The sequence below is a fragment of the Ranitomeya variabilis genome, chromosome 3 (assembly GCF_051348905.1).
Source record: "Ranitomeya variabilis isolate aRanVar5 chromosome 3, aRanVar5.hap1, whole genome shotgun sequence".
NCBI classification, from domain to species: Eukaryota; Metazoa; Chordata; class Amphibia; order Anura; family Dendrobatidae; genus Ranitomeya; species Ranitomeya variabilis.
In genome coordinates this window covers 12,932,899-12,953,339 of record NC_135234.1, presented here as the reverse complement: position 1 = coordinate 12,953,339, position 20,441 = coordinate 12,932,899, and the positions used below count along the sequence as shown (strand labels likewise).

The 20,441-nt window shown below is 47.7% G+C and overlaps 1 protein-coding gene across 1 annotated transcript in view; it reads left to right on the top strand.

The window, feature by feature from the left end:
* The window catches only part of CFAP44 (cilia and flagella associated protein 44), a 106,366-nt gene that overhangs the window by 46,120 nt on the left and 39,805 nt on the right, over window positions 1–20,441 (top strand). Inside the window, exons 21-29 of the mRNA XM_077293670.1 lie at window positions 119–281; window positions 574–704; window positions 1,802–1,989; window positions 5,913–6,075; window positions 8,794–8,971; window positions 9,181–9,675; window positions 13,173–13,376; window positions 13,463–13,658; window positions 14,956–15,069. Of these exons, the coding sequence (XP_077149785.1) occupies window positions 119–281; window positions 574–704; window positions 1,802–1,989; window positions 5,913–6,075; window positions 8,794–8,971; window positions 9,181–9,675; window positions 13,173–13,376; window positions 13,463–13,658; window positions 14,956–15,069 (1,832 nt within the window). The remainder of the gene's footprint in view (window positions 1–118; window positions 282–573; window positions 705–1,801; window positions 1,990–5,912; window positions 6,076–8,793; window positions 8,972–9,180; window positions 9,676–13,172; window positions 13,377–13,462; window positions 13,659–14,955; window positions 15,070–20,441) is intronic.

The following is a 20,441-nucleotide window of genomic DNA, read 5'->3' as shown; positions in this document are numbered from 1 at the left end:
TCTCTTCTCGGCAGTGGCTGCATGGGTCGGGCCAAGGCAGTGATATTGTGGAGCTCATTAGTGGCATGTTTTATGCTCTCGGATGGGCCGGAATTGACCCCAATCTGATTCCTTTCAGCATAGAAAATGCCAAGCAGAAGCGACAGCACGACCGGCTGATGAAGGAGGCAGAAAGTAAGAAGGTCAGCAGGAGGCGAGCGCTTGAGACGCTGAGGACGGACTTCAGACAACTGCTGGAAAAGAATATGGCGCTACCGCATCACCTGCAGCTTGGCCGAGCGGTACGTACCGACCCCGGAGAGGAGCCCTCTGCTTGTCGGACAATCATAGGCTTCTTTTTAGTGATTCTCTTTTACGGAAAAAGCAAGCAGAGATTTCTAAATTAAGTGTTAATTTATACACAACGCACATCGGAAAGTGTATGATAAGTACAACTCATTCCCACAAAACCGGAAATGACTGTCTATGGGCCGATATCAACGGTGGTGAGAGATGGTCACACCAGATCTTAAAATGTCAGAGACAAACATGGCCTCCAAAGAGACTCCCGCAATCTGCGCTTCCTCCTTCTAGGAGTTCGAGATGGACCCTAGGATCCGCGAAGAGATGGAACGTCAGACGTCAGAGAGGGTCCGCACCCTGCTGAAGGAGCTGGCCTGGGAGCAGGAGAAGCACAGCCTAGGACTGAAGAAGCTGCAGGCCCGGTAGGTGGAGATAATCAAACCCTCACAGTACATGGTGGGTGTACACTGTATTATACTGCCGGCGTCGGGCTTTAGATGTTGCGGTCAGTCTCTGATCGGAGTATTTAAGTGTTAGTCTATAGTGGGGGTCTGTCCTGATGCGCATTGACCCCCAGAGCGATGTGATTGCGGCTGCTGATGGATTGGCAGTCTGAGCCCCTCTGATGACCCCATCGCTGTCCCCTTCACAATCCTCTATGTGCCCGGGCTTCTGGGCAGCTTGTTGATGCTGAAGTATTATAGTAGAAGTGATAGAGCGATTGCAGGGTCAATTCTCTACGGGGACTGGAAAAGACAAAAAAAGTAATAACAAAATGTTACAAAATAAATACAAAAACATTCAAAATCTCCCCCTTCTCCCAATAAAGAAATAAAGAAACTTAAAAAATTAAGAAAAGAATATTGAGAATCGCCTGATAAGACAAAAGATAAATTGTTTCACTGGTACAATAAACATCAGAAACAAAAAACAATCAAAACGCCAACATTTGCACTTTTTTGAGTGCCGCACCTCCCAAAAAATGCAATAAAAAGTAATGACTATGTTGTATGTACCGCAATGTGATACCAATGACAACTACAGGCTGACGGGAAAAGCCAAACACCTTCCTCCAGATCCATCGGCGTAAAAACAAGACAGTCCCGTCCGAGAGACACCAGGAAAGAGGTTCTTCTTTTGCAAAGTTCTGGACTTTGTTTCAAACTTTAAAATCTAAAAAAAAAAATGATGTCCCCAGCTGGGCACTGGTCAGCACTTCAGGTGTGACACCACAACTTCCAGCCTGCCCTGATGTTTCTGACCCCTGTCCCTTCTGCAGTGCCTGTTGCAGTGTATTGCTGCCCAGTTTATGGTCCCTGTAGAATCTATACAATGACTTGTAATGGGGCCGGTAGATTCCTCAGAGGGGTGATCCATAGTATAGCTCTAGGATGGAGACGTGGCAGCGGAGGTCTGCGTGGACGGGGACTACAGTCAGGTCACAGTGTCGGACCCCTGCAGATCTGACATACGACCATGGTATATACCGTATCCCCGATATTGGACTTTTACCCACCAGATTCCGGGATCAGGTGGAATGTGACACTGTGATCGTCCGCGCAATCAACACCGAGCACGAAGTGTCCACGTACCGGCTGCTGACGCTCTCCGAGAAGTACAGCAGGGTGAAGGGGCTGATCGGAAAGAGAAGGATGACCCGATACGACCTGTACCAGACCGATGCCCCCAAAGAAAGCCGCGACTCAGGTGAGACTCCACCGAACTATGCGAAATAAGGAGAAGATCTGACGTCAGACAGGGCGAGATCAAAGGCAGGGAGCAATGATGGGTGATCTGCAAGAAGAGCGACAGGTAAGTGACCATAGAGGAGATTACTGGGGTGATCTGATGTTGGGTAAGTGACCATAGAGGAGAATACTGGGGTGATCTGATGTTAGGTAAGTGACCATAGAGGAGAATACTGGGGTGATCTGATGTTGGGTAAGTGACCATAGAGGAGAATACTGGGGTTATCTGATGTTGGGTAAGTGATCATAGAGGAGATTACTGGGGTGATCTGCAAGAAGAGCGACAGGTAAGTGACCATAGAGGAGATTACTGGGGTGATCTGATGTTGAGTAAGTGACCATAGAGGAGAATACTGGGGTGATCTGATGTTGGGTAAGTGACCATAGAGGAGAATACTGGGGTTATCTGATGTTGGGTAAGTGACCATAGAGGAGAATACTGGGGTGATCTGATGTTGGGTAAGTGACCATAGAGGAGATTACTGGGGTGATCTGATGTTGGGTAAGTGACCATAGAGGAGAATACTGGGGTTATCTGATGTTGGGTAAGTGACCATAGAGGAGATTACTGGGGTTATCTGATGTTGGGTAAGTGACCATAGAGGAGAATACTGGGGTTATCTGATGTTGGGTAAGTGACCATAGAGGAGATTACTGGGGTTATCTGATGTTGGGTAAGTGACCATAGAGGAGAATACTGGGGTGATCTGATGTTGGGTAAGTGACCATAGAGGAGAATACTGGGGTTATCTGATGTTGGGTAAGTGATCATAGAGGAGATTACTGGGGTGATCTGCAAGAAGAGCGACAGGTAAGTGACCATAGAGGAGATTACTGGGGTGATCTGATGTTGAGTAAGTGACCATAGAGGAGAATACTGGGGTGATCTGATGTTGGGTAAGTGACCATAGAGGAGAATACTGGGGTTATCTGATGTTGGGTAAGTGACCATAGAGGAGAATACTGGGGTGATCTGATGTTGGGTAAGTGACCATAGAGGAGAATACTGGGGTTATCTGATGTTGGGTAAGTGATCATAGAGGAGATTACTGGGGTGATCTGCAAGAAGAGCGACAGGTAAGTGACCATAGAGGAGATTACTGGGGTGATCTGATGTTGAGTAAGTGACCATAGAGGAGAATACTGGGGTGATCTGATGTTAGGTATGTGATCATAGAGGAGATTACTGGGGTGATCTGCAAGAAGAGCGACAGGTATGTGATCATAGAGGAGATTACTGGGGTGATCTGATGTTGGGTAAGTGGCCATAGAGGAGAATACTGGGGTGATCTGATGTTAGGTATGTGATCATAGAGGAGATTACTGGGGTGATCTGCAAGAAGAGCGACAGGTAAGTGACCATAGAGGAGAATACTGGGGTGATCTGATGTTAGGTATGTGATCATAGAGGAGATTACTGGGGTGATCTGATGTTGGGTAAGTGACCATAGAGGAGAATACTGGGGTGATCTGATGTTGGGTAAGTGGCCATAGAGATTACTGGGGTGATCTGATGTTGGGTAAGTGGCCATAGAGGAGATTACTGGGGTGATCTGATGTTGGGTAAGTGACCATAGAGGAGAATACTGGGGTGATCTGATGTTGGGTAAGTGGCCATAGAGATTACTGGGGTGATCTGATGTTAGGTAAGTGATCATAGAGGAGATTACTGGGGTGATCTGCAAGAAGAGCGACAGGTAAGTGATCATAGCGGAGATTACTGGGGTGATCTGATGTTAGGTAAGTGGCCATAGAGGAGATTACTGGGGTGATCTGATGTTAGGTAAGTGGCCATAGAGGAGATTACTGGGGTGATCTGATGTTAGGTAAGTGATCATAGAGGAGATTACTGGGGTGATCTGCAAGAAGAGCGACAGGTAAGTGATCATAGCGGAGATTACTGGGGTGATCTGATGTTGGGTAAGTGACCATAGAGGAGAATACTGGGGTGATCTGATGTTAGGTATGTGATGATAGAGGAGATTACTGGGGTGATCTGATGTTAGATAAGTGACCATAGAGGAGATTACTGGGGTGATCTGATGTTGGGTAAGTGATCATAGAGGAGATTACTGGGGTGATCTGATGTTAGGTAAGTGATCATAGAGGAGATTACTGGGGTGATCTGATGTTGGGTAAGAGATCATAGAGGAGATTACTGGGGTGATTTGCAAGAAAAGCGACAGGTAAGTGATCATAGCGGAGATTACTGGGGTGATCTGATGTTAGGTAAGTGGCCATAGAGGAGATTACTGGGGTGATCTGATGTTGGGTAAGTGGCCATAGAGGAGATTACTGGGGTGATCTGATGTTAGGTAAGTGGCCATAGAGGAGATTACTGGGGTGACCGGATGTTAGGTAAGTGATCATAGAGGAGATTACTAGGGTGATCTGCAAGAAGAGCGACAGGTAAGTGACCATAGAGGAGATTACTGGGGTGGTCTGATGTTAGGTAAGTGACCATAGAGGAGATTACTGGGGTGATCTGCAAGAAGAGCGACAGGTAAGTGATCATAGCGGAGATTACTGGGGTGATCTGACGTTAGGTATGTGATCATAGCGGAGATTACTGGGGTAATCTGATGTTAGGTAAGTGACCATAGAGGAGATTACTGGGGTGGTCTGATGTTAGGTAAGTGATCATAGCAGAGATTATTGGGGTGATCTGATGTTAGGTAAGTGATCATAGCGGAGATAACTGGGGTGATCTGGTGTTAGGTAAGTGACCATAGAGGAGATTACTGGGGAGATCTGATGTTAGGTAACTGATCATAGAGGAGATTACTGGGGTGATCTGGTGTTAGGTAAGTGATCATAGAGGAGATTACTGGGGTGATCTGGTGTTAGGTAAGTGATCATAGCGGAGATTACCGGGGTGATCTGATGTTAGGTAAGTGATCATAGAGGAGATTACTGGGGTGATCTGGTGTTAGGTAAGTGATCATAGCGGAGATTACTGGGGTGATCTGGTGTTAGGTAAGTGATCATAGAGGAGATTACTGGGGTGATCTGGTGTTAGGTAAGTGATCATAGAGGAGATTACTGGGGTGATCTGGTGTTAGGTAAGTGATCATAGAGGAGATTACTGGGGAGATCTGGTGTTAGGTAAGTGATCATAGAGGAGATTACTGGGGTGATCTGGTGTTAGGTAAGTGATCATAGAGGAGATTACTGGGGTGATCTGGTGTTAGGTAAGTGATCATAGAGGAGAATACTGGGGTGATCTGATGTTAGGTATGTGATCATAGAGGAGATTACTGGGGTGATCTGGAGTTAGGTATGTGACCATAGAGGAGATTACTGGGGTGATCTGGTGTTAGGTAAGTGATCATAGAGGAGATTACTGGGGTGATCTGGAGTTAGGTAAGTGATCATAGAGGAGATTACTGGGGTGATCTGGAGTTAGGTAAGTGATCATAGAGGAGATTACTGGGGTGATCTGGAGTTAGGTAAGTGATCATAGAGTAGAATACTGGGGTGATCTGATGTTGGGTAAGTGACCATAGAGGAGATTACTGGGGAGATCTGATGTTAGGTAAGTGATCATAGAGGAGATTACTGGGGTGATCTGGTGTTAGGTAAGTGATCATAGAGGAGATTACTTGCAGTAATTGGACACTTTGATGATCTAGAGTAATCTGTGTCTTGTTTGGGACAGCAGCGCATTCTGCATCTTTCACTAGTGCTGCTCTCAGAAGGGACTTCTTGGCATCTTTCTATGGTGGTCCGTCTGATGAAGACCCCGCTGTGTGGGCCCAAACGTCTACGTAGATTGATTGCATCAGAATTTCCGTGCCGAGCCCATTCTTCTCGCGGTACATATGGTGTAGGACGCTCCTCGAGCACGGATCACATCTTTCCATGTGTTGCATCTTTTTGCAGCCACTACAGGAGGAGTTGACCTTAGTGCGGTGATTCAGAAGCAAACACAGCAATGGGTGGGAAGACGTCAGGAGCGAGACGTGGAAAGAGTCCGGAAAATCATCGAGAAAGCCGAGAAGGCCAAATCCAAAATCTCACAGAGAAAACAGGAATGGGATGACCTGTAAGTTATAAAGCTAAAATACAAGATCACCGCACACACTACTGAGTACAATGTATCCAGGATCACCGCACACACCGCTGAGTACAATGTATCCAGGATCACCGCACACACCGCTGAGTACAATGTATCCAGGATCACCGCACACACCGCTGAGTACAATGTATCCAGGATCACCGCACACACCGCTGAGTACAATGTATCCAGGATCACCACACACACCGCTGAGTACAATGTATCCAGGATCACCGCACACACCGCTGAGTACAATGTATCCAGGATCACCGCACACACCGCTGAGTACAATGTATGCGGGATCACCGCACACACCGCTGAGTACAATGTATCCGGGATCACCGCACACACCGCTGAGTACAATGTATCCAGGATCACCGCACACACCGCTGAGTACAATGTATCCGGGATCACCGCACACACCGCTGAGTACAATGTATCCAGGATCACCGCACACACCGCTGAGTACAATGTATCCGGGATCACCGCACATACCGCTGAGTACAGTATATCCAGGATCACCGCACACACCGCTGAGTACAATATATCCAGGATCACCGCACACACCGCTGAGTACAATATATCCAGGATCACCGCACACACCGCTGAGTACAATATATCCAGGATCACCGCACACACCGCTGAGTACAGTATATCCAGGATCACCGCACACACCGCTGAGTACAATGTATCCAGGATCACCGCACACACCGCTGAGTACAATGTATCCAGGATCACCTCACACACCGCTGAGTACAGTATATCCAGGATCACCGCACACACCGCTGAGTACAATGTATCCAGGATCACCGCACACACCGCTGAGTACAGTATATCCAGGATCACCGCACACACCGCTGAGTACAATATATCCAGGATCACCGCACACACCGCTGAGTACAGTATATCCAGGATCACCGCACACACCGCTGAGTACAATGTATCCAGGATCACCTCACACACCGCTGAGTACAATGTATCCAGGATCACCGCACACACCGCTGAGTACAATGTATCCAGGATCACCGCACACACCGCTGAGTACAGTATATCCAGGATCACCGCACACACCGCTGAGTACAATGTATCCAGGATCACCGCACACACCGCTGAGTACAATGTATCCAGGATCACCGCACACACCGCTGAGTACAATGTATCCAGGATCACCGCACACACCGCTGAGTACAATGTATCCAGGATCACCGCACACACCGCTGAGTACAATGTATCCAGGATCACCGCACACACCGCTGAGTACAATATATCCAGGATCACCGCACACACCGCTGAGTACAATGTATCCAGGATCACCGCACACACTGCTGAGTACAGTATATCCAGGATCACCGCACACACCGCTGAGTACAGTATATCCAGGATCACCGCACACACCGCTGAGTACAATGTATCCAGGATCACCTCACACACCGCTGAGTACAATATATCCAGGATCACCGCACACACCGCTGAGTACAATATATCCAGGATCACCGCACACACCGCTGAGTACAGTATATCCAGGATCACCGCACACACCGCTGAGTACAGTATGTCCAGGATCACCGCACACACCGCTGAGTACAATGTATCCAGGATCACCGCACACACCGCTGAGTACAATGTATCCAGGATCACCGCACACACCGCTGAGTACAGTATATCCAGGATCACCGCACACACCGCTGAGTACAGTATATCCAGGATCACCGCACACACCGCTGAGTACAATGTATCCAGGATCACCGCACACACCGCTGAGTACAATGTATCCAGGATCACCGCACACACCGCTGAGTACAATATATCCAGGATCACCGCACACACCGCTGAGTACAATGTATCCAGGATCACCGCACACACCGCTGAGTACAGTATATCCAGGATCACCGCACACACCGCTGAGTACAATATATCCAGGATCACCGCACACACCGCTGAGTACAATGTATCCAGGATCACCGCACACACCGCTGAGTACAATGTATCCAGGATCACCGCACACACCGCTGAGTACAATGTATGCGGGATCACCGCACACACCGCTGAGTACAATGTATCCGGGATCACCGCACACACCGCTGAGTACAATGTATCCAGGATCACCGCACACACCGCTGAGTACAATGTATCCAGGATCACCGCACACACCGCTGAGTACAATGTATCCAGGATCACCGCACACACCGCTGAGTACAATATATCCAGGATCACCGCACACACCGCTGAGTACAATGTATCCGGGATCACCGCACACACCGCTGAGTACAATGTATCCAGGATCACCGCACACACCGCTGAGTACAATGTATGCGGGATCACCGCACACCGCTGAGTACAATATATCCAGGATCACCGCACACACCGCTGAGTACAATGTATGCGGGATCACCGCACACACCGCTGAGTACAATGTATCCAGGATCACCGCACACACCGCTGAGTACAATGTATCCGGGATCACCGCACACACCGCTGAGTACAATGTATCCAGGATCACCGCACACACCGCTGAGTACAGTATATCCAGGATCACCGCACACACCGCTGAGTACAATGTATGCGGGATCACCGCACACACCGCTGAGTACAATGTATGCGGGATCACCGCACACACCGCTGAGTACAATGTATGCGGGATCACCGCACACACCGCTGAGTACAATGTATGCGGGATCACCGCACACACCGCTGATTTATTCCCAGGTACAAGACTAAGCCCAGCGAGGACTATGAGGACCCCGCTGATGTTGCGGCCATTAAATATGCCAAAGAGAACATGGGAGACTTCAAGCTGAAAACAGCGAAGGATTACAGTGTCCCTGAACACCTGCGAATAAATGCTGAGCGGAAGAGGAGCGAGCTGGCGCTGCTGGAGAGCATGGTACGCCGGATACTGCGCAGGCAGATAACGCGGGGTGGGTACAGTATAGAGGACGAGCGTCTCCTGATAACCATAGCCTGTAATGCAGGCCGAGGAGCGCTGTGGTATAGATTAATCACTGGTCAGTATGCGGTTATCGGTCCTTGTACAGGAGATGCTGGATCACTCTGTCGGCTCCATATAACACTGACTTGTGTCTCCTTATATAGATACATGAGCATAAATCATCCATGAACCGCTCCATCATGAAGCTCCGTGATCTCAAGGTAGAAACCATAGAGAACATGAGGAGCTTGGTCCAAGAAGTGAGATTCATCCAGCAATCACTGGACCCCTCCAAACACCTCCCCATCCCCCGGGTCCCAGCACTGCGACCCGATGAGACCCCCGAGAAGAGGTTCCAGTACGACGGTGAGACACTCCGCGGATTCCAGCTGGAGCAAGAGGCCCGGGTCCAGGCCCGGCCGGCACTGGAGGGAGGAGGCTTTGGCGGATTTGGCAGTTTTGGAGAAAAACCGCCAATGGCAGCGAAACAATCAGAGATACATTCCAGACCATCCACCACAAGCTCCGTGAGATCGCACCGCGCGGCATCTTCCCAGAGAGGCCACGGACCAAGTACGGAGCTGTCTGACCTGGAGAAAGAGGCCGCGCAGCGAGCGGAAATCAAGAATGTATACGTACAGGAAAACCTCATCAAACAGGTACGAGACCGGTGGGGGGATGCAGGAAACCTCAGGCATAGCACGGGCCAACTGTCGAAATATGGGGCCGCAGCAATCATCAAAACCACAAAAAGAAGACGCAAAAATCCTCCAAAAATCTATAAAAAACACCAAAAAAAGGCAGAGACGCTTACCTGCCCAGGCCTCAAACAAATGCACTAACGGCGCAGTGGCCTCTGTTCACACAGGATGCATTTCAGCACTGGGCAGCCCGCTGGATCTGAGAGTATGGGCGTCATTAATGGGCTGTGAGCCTGATCTGCATCTCCTGTGTGTGAACATTGCGACATACAGACTGGATCTTCTTTTGTGCACTGGTGTGCCTAGCGGCCAACCCCTGATTGTGGCTGTCTCATCAGTATTTCTGCACCTGTGTAGCCGCCATCTTTAAATGGGTCCACTGCGCCCTGTTAGTGCATTTGTTTTGAGGCCTGGGCAGGTAAGCGTCTCTGCCGCAGCAATCATCAGTATTTGGAGCAGCACATCTGTTCTAATGCACAGAAAATGGTGTAGGAAGCTGCATCGCTTACATTAAGAGCTGCTACATTTGTAGGATTTAGTACAACGGGTGCCATCTGCATAAAGGATTGAGTCGCTTGGGGTTTTACATTGTATATCTTACCTGTATTATACTCCAGAGCTGCAATCACAGTTGTTCTGCTTGTTACTTCTTAAATAGTTTGGACACTTTGTAAATATTTTACTCAGCAATATTATACTCCAGATCTGAAATCACAGTTCTGCCTATTGCTATATACAGTGGGGAAAAAAGTATTTAAGGTACCTTCACACGAAACGACTTTGTAACGATATCGCTAGCGATCCGTGACGTTGCAGCGTCCTCGCTAGCGATATCGTTTAGTTTGACACGCAGCAGCGATCAGGATCCTGCTGTGATGTCGCTGGTCGCTGAATAAAGTCCAGAACTTTATTTGGTCGTCCGATCGCCGTGTATCGTTGTGTTTGAAAGCAAAAGCAACGATACCAGCGATATATTACACTGGTAACCAGGGTAAACATCGGGTTACCAAGCGCAGGGCCGCGCTTAGTAACCCGATGTTTACCCGGGTTACCAGTGTAAAATGTAAAAAAAACAAACAGTACATACTCACCTTCGCGTCCCCCGGCGTCCGCTTCCCACACTGACTGAGCGCCGTAAAGTGAAAGTGAAAGTACAGCACAGCGGTGACGTCACCGCTGTGCCCTGCTACTGCCGGTGCTCAGTCAGTGCAGGAAGCGGACGCCGGGGGACGCGAATGTAAGTATGTAGTGTTTTTTTTTTTTACATTTTACGCTGGTAACCAGGGTAAACATCGGGTTACTAAGCGCGGCCCTGCGCTTAGTAACCCGATGTTTACCCTGGTTACCCAGGGACCTCGGCATCGTTGGTCGCTGGAGAGCGGTCTGTGTGACAGCTCTCCAGCGATCAAACAGCGACGCTGCAGCGATCGGCATCATTGTCGCTATCGCTGCAGCGTCGTTTCGTGTGAAGGTACCTTTAGTCGGCCACCAATTGTGCAAGTTCTCCCCCTTATAAAGATGAGCGGCCTGTAATTGACATCATAGGTGACCACAACTAGGAGAGTCACAATGAGAAAACAAATCCAGAAAATCACCTTGTCTGATTTGGGAAGATTTATTTTGCAAATTATGGTGGAAAATAAGTATTTGGTCATTAACAAAAGTTCATCTCAATACTTTGTTCTATATCCTTTGTTGGCAATGACAGAGGTCACACGTTTTCTGTAAGTCTTCACAAGGTTGCCACACACTGTTGTTGGTATGTTGGCCCATTCCTCCATGCAGATCTCCTCTAGAGCAGTGATGTTTTGGGCCTGTCACTGGAAAACACGGACTTTCAACTCCCACCAAAGGTTTTCTATGGGGTTGAGATCTGGAGACTGGCTAGGCCACTCCAGGACCTTCATATGCTTCATACGAAGCCACTCCTTCGTTGCCCTGGCGGTGTGCTTGGGATCATTATCATGCTGAAAGACCCAGCCACGTTTCATCTTCAATGCCCTTGCTGATGGAAGGAGGTTTGCACTCAAAATCTCACGATACATGGCCCCATTCATTCTACATGTACACGGATCAGTCGTCCTGGTCCTTTACAAAGAAACAGCCCCAAAGCATGATGTTGCCACCCCCATGCTTCACAGTAGGTATGGTGTCCAAACATGATGAGTTTTGTTTGTACCAAACAGTTCTACTTTGGTTTCATCAGACCATAGGACATTCTCCCAATACTCTTCTGGATAATCCAAATGCTCTCTAGCAAACGTCAGACGGGCCTGGACATGTACTGGCTTAAGCAGGGGGACACGTCTGGCACTGCAGGATCTGAGTCCCTGGTGGAGTAGTATGTTACTGATGGTGTAGTATGTTACTGATGGTAGCCTTTGTTATGGTGGTCCCAGCTCTATGCAGGGCATTCACTAGGTCCCCCGTGTGGTTCTGGGATTTTTGCTCACTGTTCTTGTGATCATTTTGACCCCACGGGGTGAGATCTTGCGTGGATCCCCAGATCGAGGGAGATTATCAGTGGTCTTGTATCTCTTCCATTTTCTTATTATTGCTCCCACAGTTGATTTCCAAGCTGGTTGGCTATTGCAGATTCAGTCTTCCCAGCCTGGTGCAGGGCTATAATTTTGTTTCTGGTGTCCTTCGACAGCTCTTTGGTCATCTCCATAGTGGAGTTTGGAGTGTGACTGTTTGAGGTTGTGGACAGGAGTCTTTTATACCGGTAACAAGTTCAAACAGGTGCCATTACTACAGGTAATGAGTGGAGGACAGAAGAGCCTCTTAAAGAAGAAGTTACAGGTCTGTGAGAACCAGAGATCTTGCATGTTTTTAGGTGACCAAATACTTATTTTCCACCATAATTTGCAAAATAAATCTTCCAAATCAGACAAGGTGATTTTCTGGATTTGTTTTCTACTTTTTGACTGTCATAGTCCTGGTCACCTATGATGTCAATTACAGGCCTCTCTCTTCGTTGTAAGTGGGAGAACTTGCACAATTGATGGCTGACTGAATACTTTTTTCCCCACTGTAAATAGTTGGTATTTTACTTAGCAATATTAAATCACAGTTCTGCTTATTACTATATAAGTAGTTGGTCACTTTCTAAACAATTTGCATTACTTTTCTTACTGGTATTATGCTCCAGAGCTGCAATCAGAGTTCTGCTGCTTGTTACTGGAAGCAGCAAGTTTGTCGACAACATCATTTTTCACCTTTCCTGGTCTCCAATAATAGAAGAAGTCATTTGTTTCCGTAAATCAGATGACTGTACCTGGTGTAAATATTAGAATTTCTGGCATAAAAATTGCAAGCGCAAGATCTGCGCAGACACTGAACAAGCAGGGATTGCTGGTAGGCTTTAGCAGTGAAGCTACAGAATTGTGATTGCAGCTCTGGAGTGCAAAAAGCAGGGTATATGTTTCTGTACTCTCACTGCACCTTTGTTCCAGGTGACCAAACTGGCCGTTGATTTTGACGCCGAGCTCCGCATTGTACGACACAAGAAGATGCAGCTGGACGTGCAGATGAAGATGGCCGACCTGCGGCACATCACACTTTTCGAAGAACTTCTCTTGCTGAAGGATTTTGAGAAGCGGGAGGACATCCTGCAGGAGAAAGTCAGTGACCGAATCGCTGAGCTGGATGAAATGAAGGTACATCGGTGGACGTCGGGCCCAGAGGGACGTCCATCCAGGGAGCATCTTAACATCGGATAATTATTTTATGTTTTTTCTTGCAGAGGAAGTCGGAGGATTTTATGCAGCAGTTAGAGGCCAAGAGGAAGGAAGTGGTGAAGCTCCAGGAGAAGGAGAAGGCTCTACACGCTGCCTTCCAGACCGCCCTGGGAGAGGGCAACAAATTTGCCACATTTCTCACCAAAGTCTTCAAGAAAAAGATCAAGCGGGTAAAGAAGAAGGAGGCGCGCGGAGATGAAGGTTGGTCGCCCGCTTGTGTCTCCTGCCCTTCTTACTAGTATCAGAACTAGTGGAAAGAATAATGGCTGAACATAGCTTTTATCAGATTTATAGATGAATGCACTAAATACACCCAGCTTCACTACACGGTAAAGAATGGCATCATACTGTCTACATACAGTATGCTGCACTCTGTGTACAACCTATACTAAGCAAACAGTACTGCTATCATAATGTACACTAATAATGCTGCTATACTCTACACATTACTAGTGCCACCATACAGTACTCATAAATAATGCTGTTATACTGTAGACATAACTAATGTCACTATAAGTTACTAATACATAATGCTGTTATACTGTATAAATAACTAATGCCACCATACAGTACTGATAAATAATACTGTTATACTGTATACATAACTAGTACCACCATACAGTACTCATAAATAATACTGTTATACTGTATACATAACTAGTGCCACCATACAGTACTCATAAATAATACTGTTATACTGTATACATAACTAGTGTCACCATACAGTACTCATAAATAATGCCATTATACTGTATACATAATTAGTGTCACCATACAGTACTCATAAATAATACTGTTATACTGTATACATAACTAGTGTCACCATACAGTACTCATAAATAATGCCATTATACTGTATACATAATTAGTGTCACCATACAGTACTCATAAATAATACTGTTATACTGTATACATAACTAGTGCCACCATACAGTACTCATAAATAATACTGTTATACTGTATACATAACTAGTGTCACCATACAGTACTCATAAATAATACTGTTATACTGTATACATAACTAGTGTCACCATACAGTACTCATAAATAATGCCATTATACTGTATACATAATTAGTGTCACCATACAGTACTCATAAATAATACTGTTATACTGTATACATAACTAGTGTCACCATACAGTACTCATAAATAATGCCATTATACTGTATACATAATTAGTGTCACCATACAGTACTCATAAATAATACTGTTATACTGTATACATAACTAGTGCCACCATACAGTACTCATAAATAATACTGTTATACTGTATACATAACTAGTGCCACCATACAGTACTCATAAATAATGCCATTATACTGTATACATAATTAGTGTCACCATACAGTACTCATAAATAATGCTGTTATACTGTACAAATAACTAATGGCACCATACAGTGCACAAATATTTCTGTAATAATATTTACACATTGAATGGCACTAGACAGTACTATCGTATGCATATATCAACTGATGATTCCTTTGTGCTTATAGAAGAGGAAGATGAGGGCAGCGATGAAGATTCGGACGAGGAGTCCATGTATGAAAGTGACGAGGACGCATCCCAGTCTGAAGAAGGCGTGTTCGATGATTCTGTGTGCCCGGACAGTGAGTGTGGTGTGGCGGGTTTTTACATGTATCTTGTGAAGGGGCTCATTACCTGGGAACGGTCTCCCATGTGGACTGTGTCCATCACCCGCCGGCCGACCACACTACCCTGGGTACAGGAGATCCGTGCTGCCGATGGGTGTATCTCACAGAGGATTGCCCAGACGGGTACATTGTAACAAAACCTCATCTGTGAGATGCCTTAGGCTCCTCTCACACATCAGTTTTTTGCCGTCAGTCACAATCCGTTGTCTCAACGGATCATCGCAGATTGTGAAAAACTGATGCTGCGGATCCATTTTTTGGACGGATCAGACTAGTGGATCTGGCTAATTGGATCGGAGAATGCTCAGTTAAAAAAAAAACTATCCTGCGCCATAGGCTTCCATTCTAGCAAACGACGGATGGCGTCGGATCCGTCGCTGTCCGTTTTTTCGACGTACACAAAAAACGTTACTATGTCCGTTGTCTCCGGCCGCCGGACAAACAATTTCCGACGGATCCGGTGAATGACGGATGAAACTTGAGGTCATCCGGCACAATCCGTCGCTAATACAAGTCTATGAGAAAAAAACGGATCCGGTGGCATCAGTTGCTGGATCCATTTTTTGTCAAAATTCGATGGAGTGCGACTGATGGCAAAAAACTGATGTGTGAAAGGGGCCTTAGGCCGGTGCCCACAATCCGGAAGTGGCAGCGCTGTGGACGCAGGGTATGTCCGCTGCCGTCTATTGATCGCAGGTGACTCCTCTGTGATCACTGAACCGCGCGGATTCACCTCCTCCAGTACATATTGTATTAATCTACATATAGACAATTGTGTATCAGCCACGCCCACTCCACATAGCCCCAACCAATTACTAAGCATGTGTGTGTGTGTGTGTATCAGCCACGCCCACTCCACATAGCCCCAACCAATCACTAAGCATGTGTGTTTCAGCCACACCCACTCCACATAGCCCCAACCAATCACTAAGCATGTGTGTGTGTGTGTATCAGCCACACCCACTCCACATAGCCCCAACCAATCACTAAGCATGCGTGTATCAGCCACGCCCACTCCACATAGCCCCAACCAATCACTAAGCATGTGTGTATCAGCCACGCCCACTCCACATAGCCCCAACCAATCACTAAGCATGTGTGTGTGTGTATCAGCCACGCCCACTCCACATAGCCCCAACCAATCACTAAGCATGTGTGTTTCAGCCACACACACTCCACATAGCCCCAACCAATCACTAAGCATGTGTGTGGGTATCAGCCACGCCCACGCCACATAGCCCCAACCAATCACTAAGCATGCGTGTATCAACCACGCCCACTCCACATAGCCCCAACCAATCACTAAGCATGTGTGTGTGTGTATCAGCCACGCCCACTCCACATAGCCCCAACCAATCACTAAGCATGTGTGTGTGTGTATCAGCCACGCCCACTCCACATAGCCCCAACCAATCACTAAGCATGTGTGTGTGTGTGTATCCGCCACGCCCACTCCACATAGCCCCAACCAATCACTAAGCATGTGTGTTTCAGCCACACACACTCCACATAGCCCCAACCAATCACTAAGCATGCGTGTATCAGCCACGCCCACACCACATAGCCCCAACCAATCACTAAGCATGTGTGTGTGTATCAGCCACGCCCACTCCACATAGCCCCAACCAATCACTAAGCATGCGTGTATCAGCCACGCCCACTCCACATAGCCCCAACCAATCACTAAGCATGCGTGTATCAACCACGCCCACTCCACATAGCCCCAACCAATCACTAAGCATGTGTGTGTGTATCAGCCACGCCCACTCCACATAGCCCCAACCAATCACTAAGCATGTGTGTGTGTATCAGCCACGCCCACTCCACATAGCCCCAACCAATCACTAAGCATGCGTGTATCAAATAAATTACAAAACCTCAGAGACATTTAAAATGTCAAAAAAATGGGGATAAGAAAAACCTCCCCACATGAAAGAGCAAATACCCACTCCAAAAATCATAAGAGAAGGAGACACCGGAGCAACTAGGTACTCGTATATAAAATGATTATTTTTATTAATAATATTACCTAATATATAAACCAAAAAGTGACACAAAAGTATTAGGTAAAATACAATTACAGGATAGAAGCAGAGATGCCCGGAAAGTCCATCACTGCACATGGCCACATAAATAAATACAGAAGTCAATAGGTAAAGTGTCAGTGCATAGAATTTCATTACCGTGGTAAGATCGCCATTGCAAGCAAGTCTTTATGTTAATAGTAGCAAAAGAGAGACATCAAAGAGGCAAAGCTTACCAAGGGCAGAGCTAGAGGACTCTGGCCAGGTGTAGGCAGACCCCGACGCGCGTTTCACGTGGCAGAAGCACCGCTTTATCAAGGGGAATAGGATTACTGGGAAGAGCAGGACCTTTCACCAGAGCTGTTTGTAAGAAGCTGAGCTGTGATTGGTTGCTATGAGCCACAGTTTTCCTTGTAGCCAGTTGTGGTACCTGAGGCCTACTATTATTCTTCTCATTTCTATGTTGTTATCGTCCTTCTGTAAAGCTGGAAATAACACAATGTATTACCGTGGCGACACCGACCCCCTCTGCCACAGACTGCAGGGGCCCAGAATCAGGAACGTCTCTTTGTCCGGCATGACGCATCTCATTAACTTAAAAATTAAAACACAGAATAAAAAAAGAAACGCAAGACGTATTTCTCCAACCCAAGTGTCATTGTAATCGGTGTAACAGCGCCAACCTGACAATGTTGGCTCTGACGGGATGATGTGGGATATTAGGGGTAGTAGTCTGGTGGCTCTGACGGGATGATGTGGGATATTAGGGGTAGTAGTCCGGTGGCTCTGACGGGATGATGTGGGATATTAGGGGTAGTAGTCTGGTGGCTCTGACGGGATGATGTGGGATATTAGGGGTAGTAGTCTGGTGGCTCTGACGGGATGATGTGGGATATTAGGGGTAGTAGTCCAATGGCTCTGACGGGATGATGTGGGATATTAGGGGTAGTAGTCTGGTGGCTCTGACGGGATGATGTGGGATATTAGGGGTAGTAGTCTGGTGGCTCTGACGGGATGATGTGGGATATTAGGGGTAGTAGTCTGGTGGCTCTGACGGGATGATGTGGGATATTAGGGGTAGTAGTCCAATGGCTCTGACGGGGTGATGTGGGATATTAGGGGTAGTAGTCTTGTGGCTCTGACGGGATGATGTGGGATATTAGGGGTAGTAGTCCGGTGGCTCTGACGGGATGATGTGGGATATTAGGGGTAGTAGTCCAATGGCTCTGACGGGGTGATGTGGGATATTAGGGGTAGTAGTCTGGTGGCTCTGACGGGATGATGTGGGATATTAGGGGTAGTAGTCTGGTGGCTCTGACGGGATGATGTGGGATATTAGGGGTAGTAGTCTGGTGGCTCTGACGGGATGATGTGGGATATTAGGGGTAGTAGTCCGGTGGCTCTGACGGGATGATGTGGGATATTAGGGGTAGTAGTCTGGTGGCTCTGACGGGATGATGTGGGATATTAGGGGTAGTAGTCTGGTGGCTCTGACGGGATGATGTGGGATATTAGGGGTAGTAGTCCAATGGCTCTGACGGGATGATGTGGGATATTAGGGGTAGTAGTCTGGTGGCTCTGACGGGATGATGTGGGATATTAGGGGTAGTAGTCTGGTGGCTCTGACGGGATGATGTGGGATATTAGGGGTAGTAGTCTGGTGGCTCTGACGGGATGATGTGGGATATTAGGGGTAGTAGTCTGGTGGCTCTGACGGGATGATGTGGGATATTAGGGGTAGTAGTCTGGTGGCTCTGACGGGATGATGTGGGATATTAGGGGTAGTAGTCTGGTGGCTCTGACGGGATGATGTGGGATATTAGGGGTAGTAGTCTGGTGGCTCTGACGGGATGATGTGGGATATTAGGGGTAGTAGTCCAATGGCTCTGACGGGATGATGTGGGATATTAGGGGTAGTAGTCTGGTGGCTCTGACGGGATGATGTGGGATATTAGGGGTAGTAGTCTGGTGGCTCTGACGGGATGATGTGGGATATTAGGGGTAGTAGTCTGGTGGCTCTGACGGGATGATGTGGGATATTAGGGGTAGTAGTCCAATGGCTCTGACGGGGTGATGTGGGATATTAGGGGTAGTAGTCTTGTGGCTCTGACGGGATGATGTGGGATATTAGGGGTAGTAGTCTGGTGGCTCTGACGGGATGATGTGGGATATTAGGGGTAGTAGTCCAATGGCTCTGACGGGGTGATGTGGGATATTAGGGGTAGTAGTCTGGTGGCTCTGACGGGATGATGTGGGATATTAGGGGTAGTAGTCTGGTGGCTCTGACGGGATGATGTGGGATATTAGGGGTAGTAGTCTGGTGGCTCTGACGGGATGATGTGGGATATTAGGGGTAGTAGTCTGGTGGCTCTGGCTGACAGGATGATGTGGGATATTAGGGGTAGTAGTCTGGTGGCTCTGACGGGATGATGTGGGATATTAGGGGTAGTAGTCTGGTGGCTCTGACGGGATGATGTGGGATATTAGGGGTAGTAGTCCAGTGGCTCTGGCTGATGGGATGATTAGGATATTAGGGGTAGAAGTCCTGTGGCTCTGGCTGATGGGATGAGGTGGGATATTAGGGGTAGTAGTCCGGTGGCTCTGGCTGATGGGATCATTGGGATATTAGGGGTAGTAGTCCGGTGGCTCTCGCTGATGGGATGATGTGGGATATTAGGGGTAGTAGTCCAGTGGCTCTGGCTGATGGGATGATTAGGATATTAGAGGTAGTAGTCCGGTGGCTCTGGCTGATGGGATGAGGTGGGATATTAGGGGTAGTAGTCCGGTGGCTCTGGCTGATGGGATCATTGGGATATTAGGGGTAGTAGTCCGGTGGCTCTCGCTGATGGGATGATGTGGGCTATTAGGGGTAGTAGTCCGGTGGCTCTGGCTAATGGGATGATGTGGGATATTAGGGGTAGTAGTCCGGTGGCTCTGGCTGATGGGATGATGTGGGATATTAGGGGTAGTAGTCCAGTGGCTCTGGCTGATGGGATGATGTGGGATATTAGGCGTAGTAGTCTGGTGGCTCTGACGGGATGATGTGGGATATTAGGGGTAGTAGTCCGGTGGCTCTGGCTGATGGGATGAGGTGGGATATTAGGGGTAGTAGTCCGGTGGCTCTGGCTGATGGGATCATTGGGATATTAGGGGTAGTAGTCCGGTGGCTCTCACTGATGGGATGATGTGGGCTATTAGGGGTAGTAGTCCGGTGGCTCTGGCTAATGGGATGATGTGGGATATTAGGGGTAGTAGTCTGGTGGCTCTGACGGGATGATGTGGGATATTAGGGGTAGTAGTCTG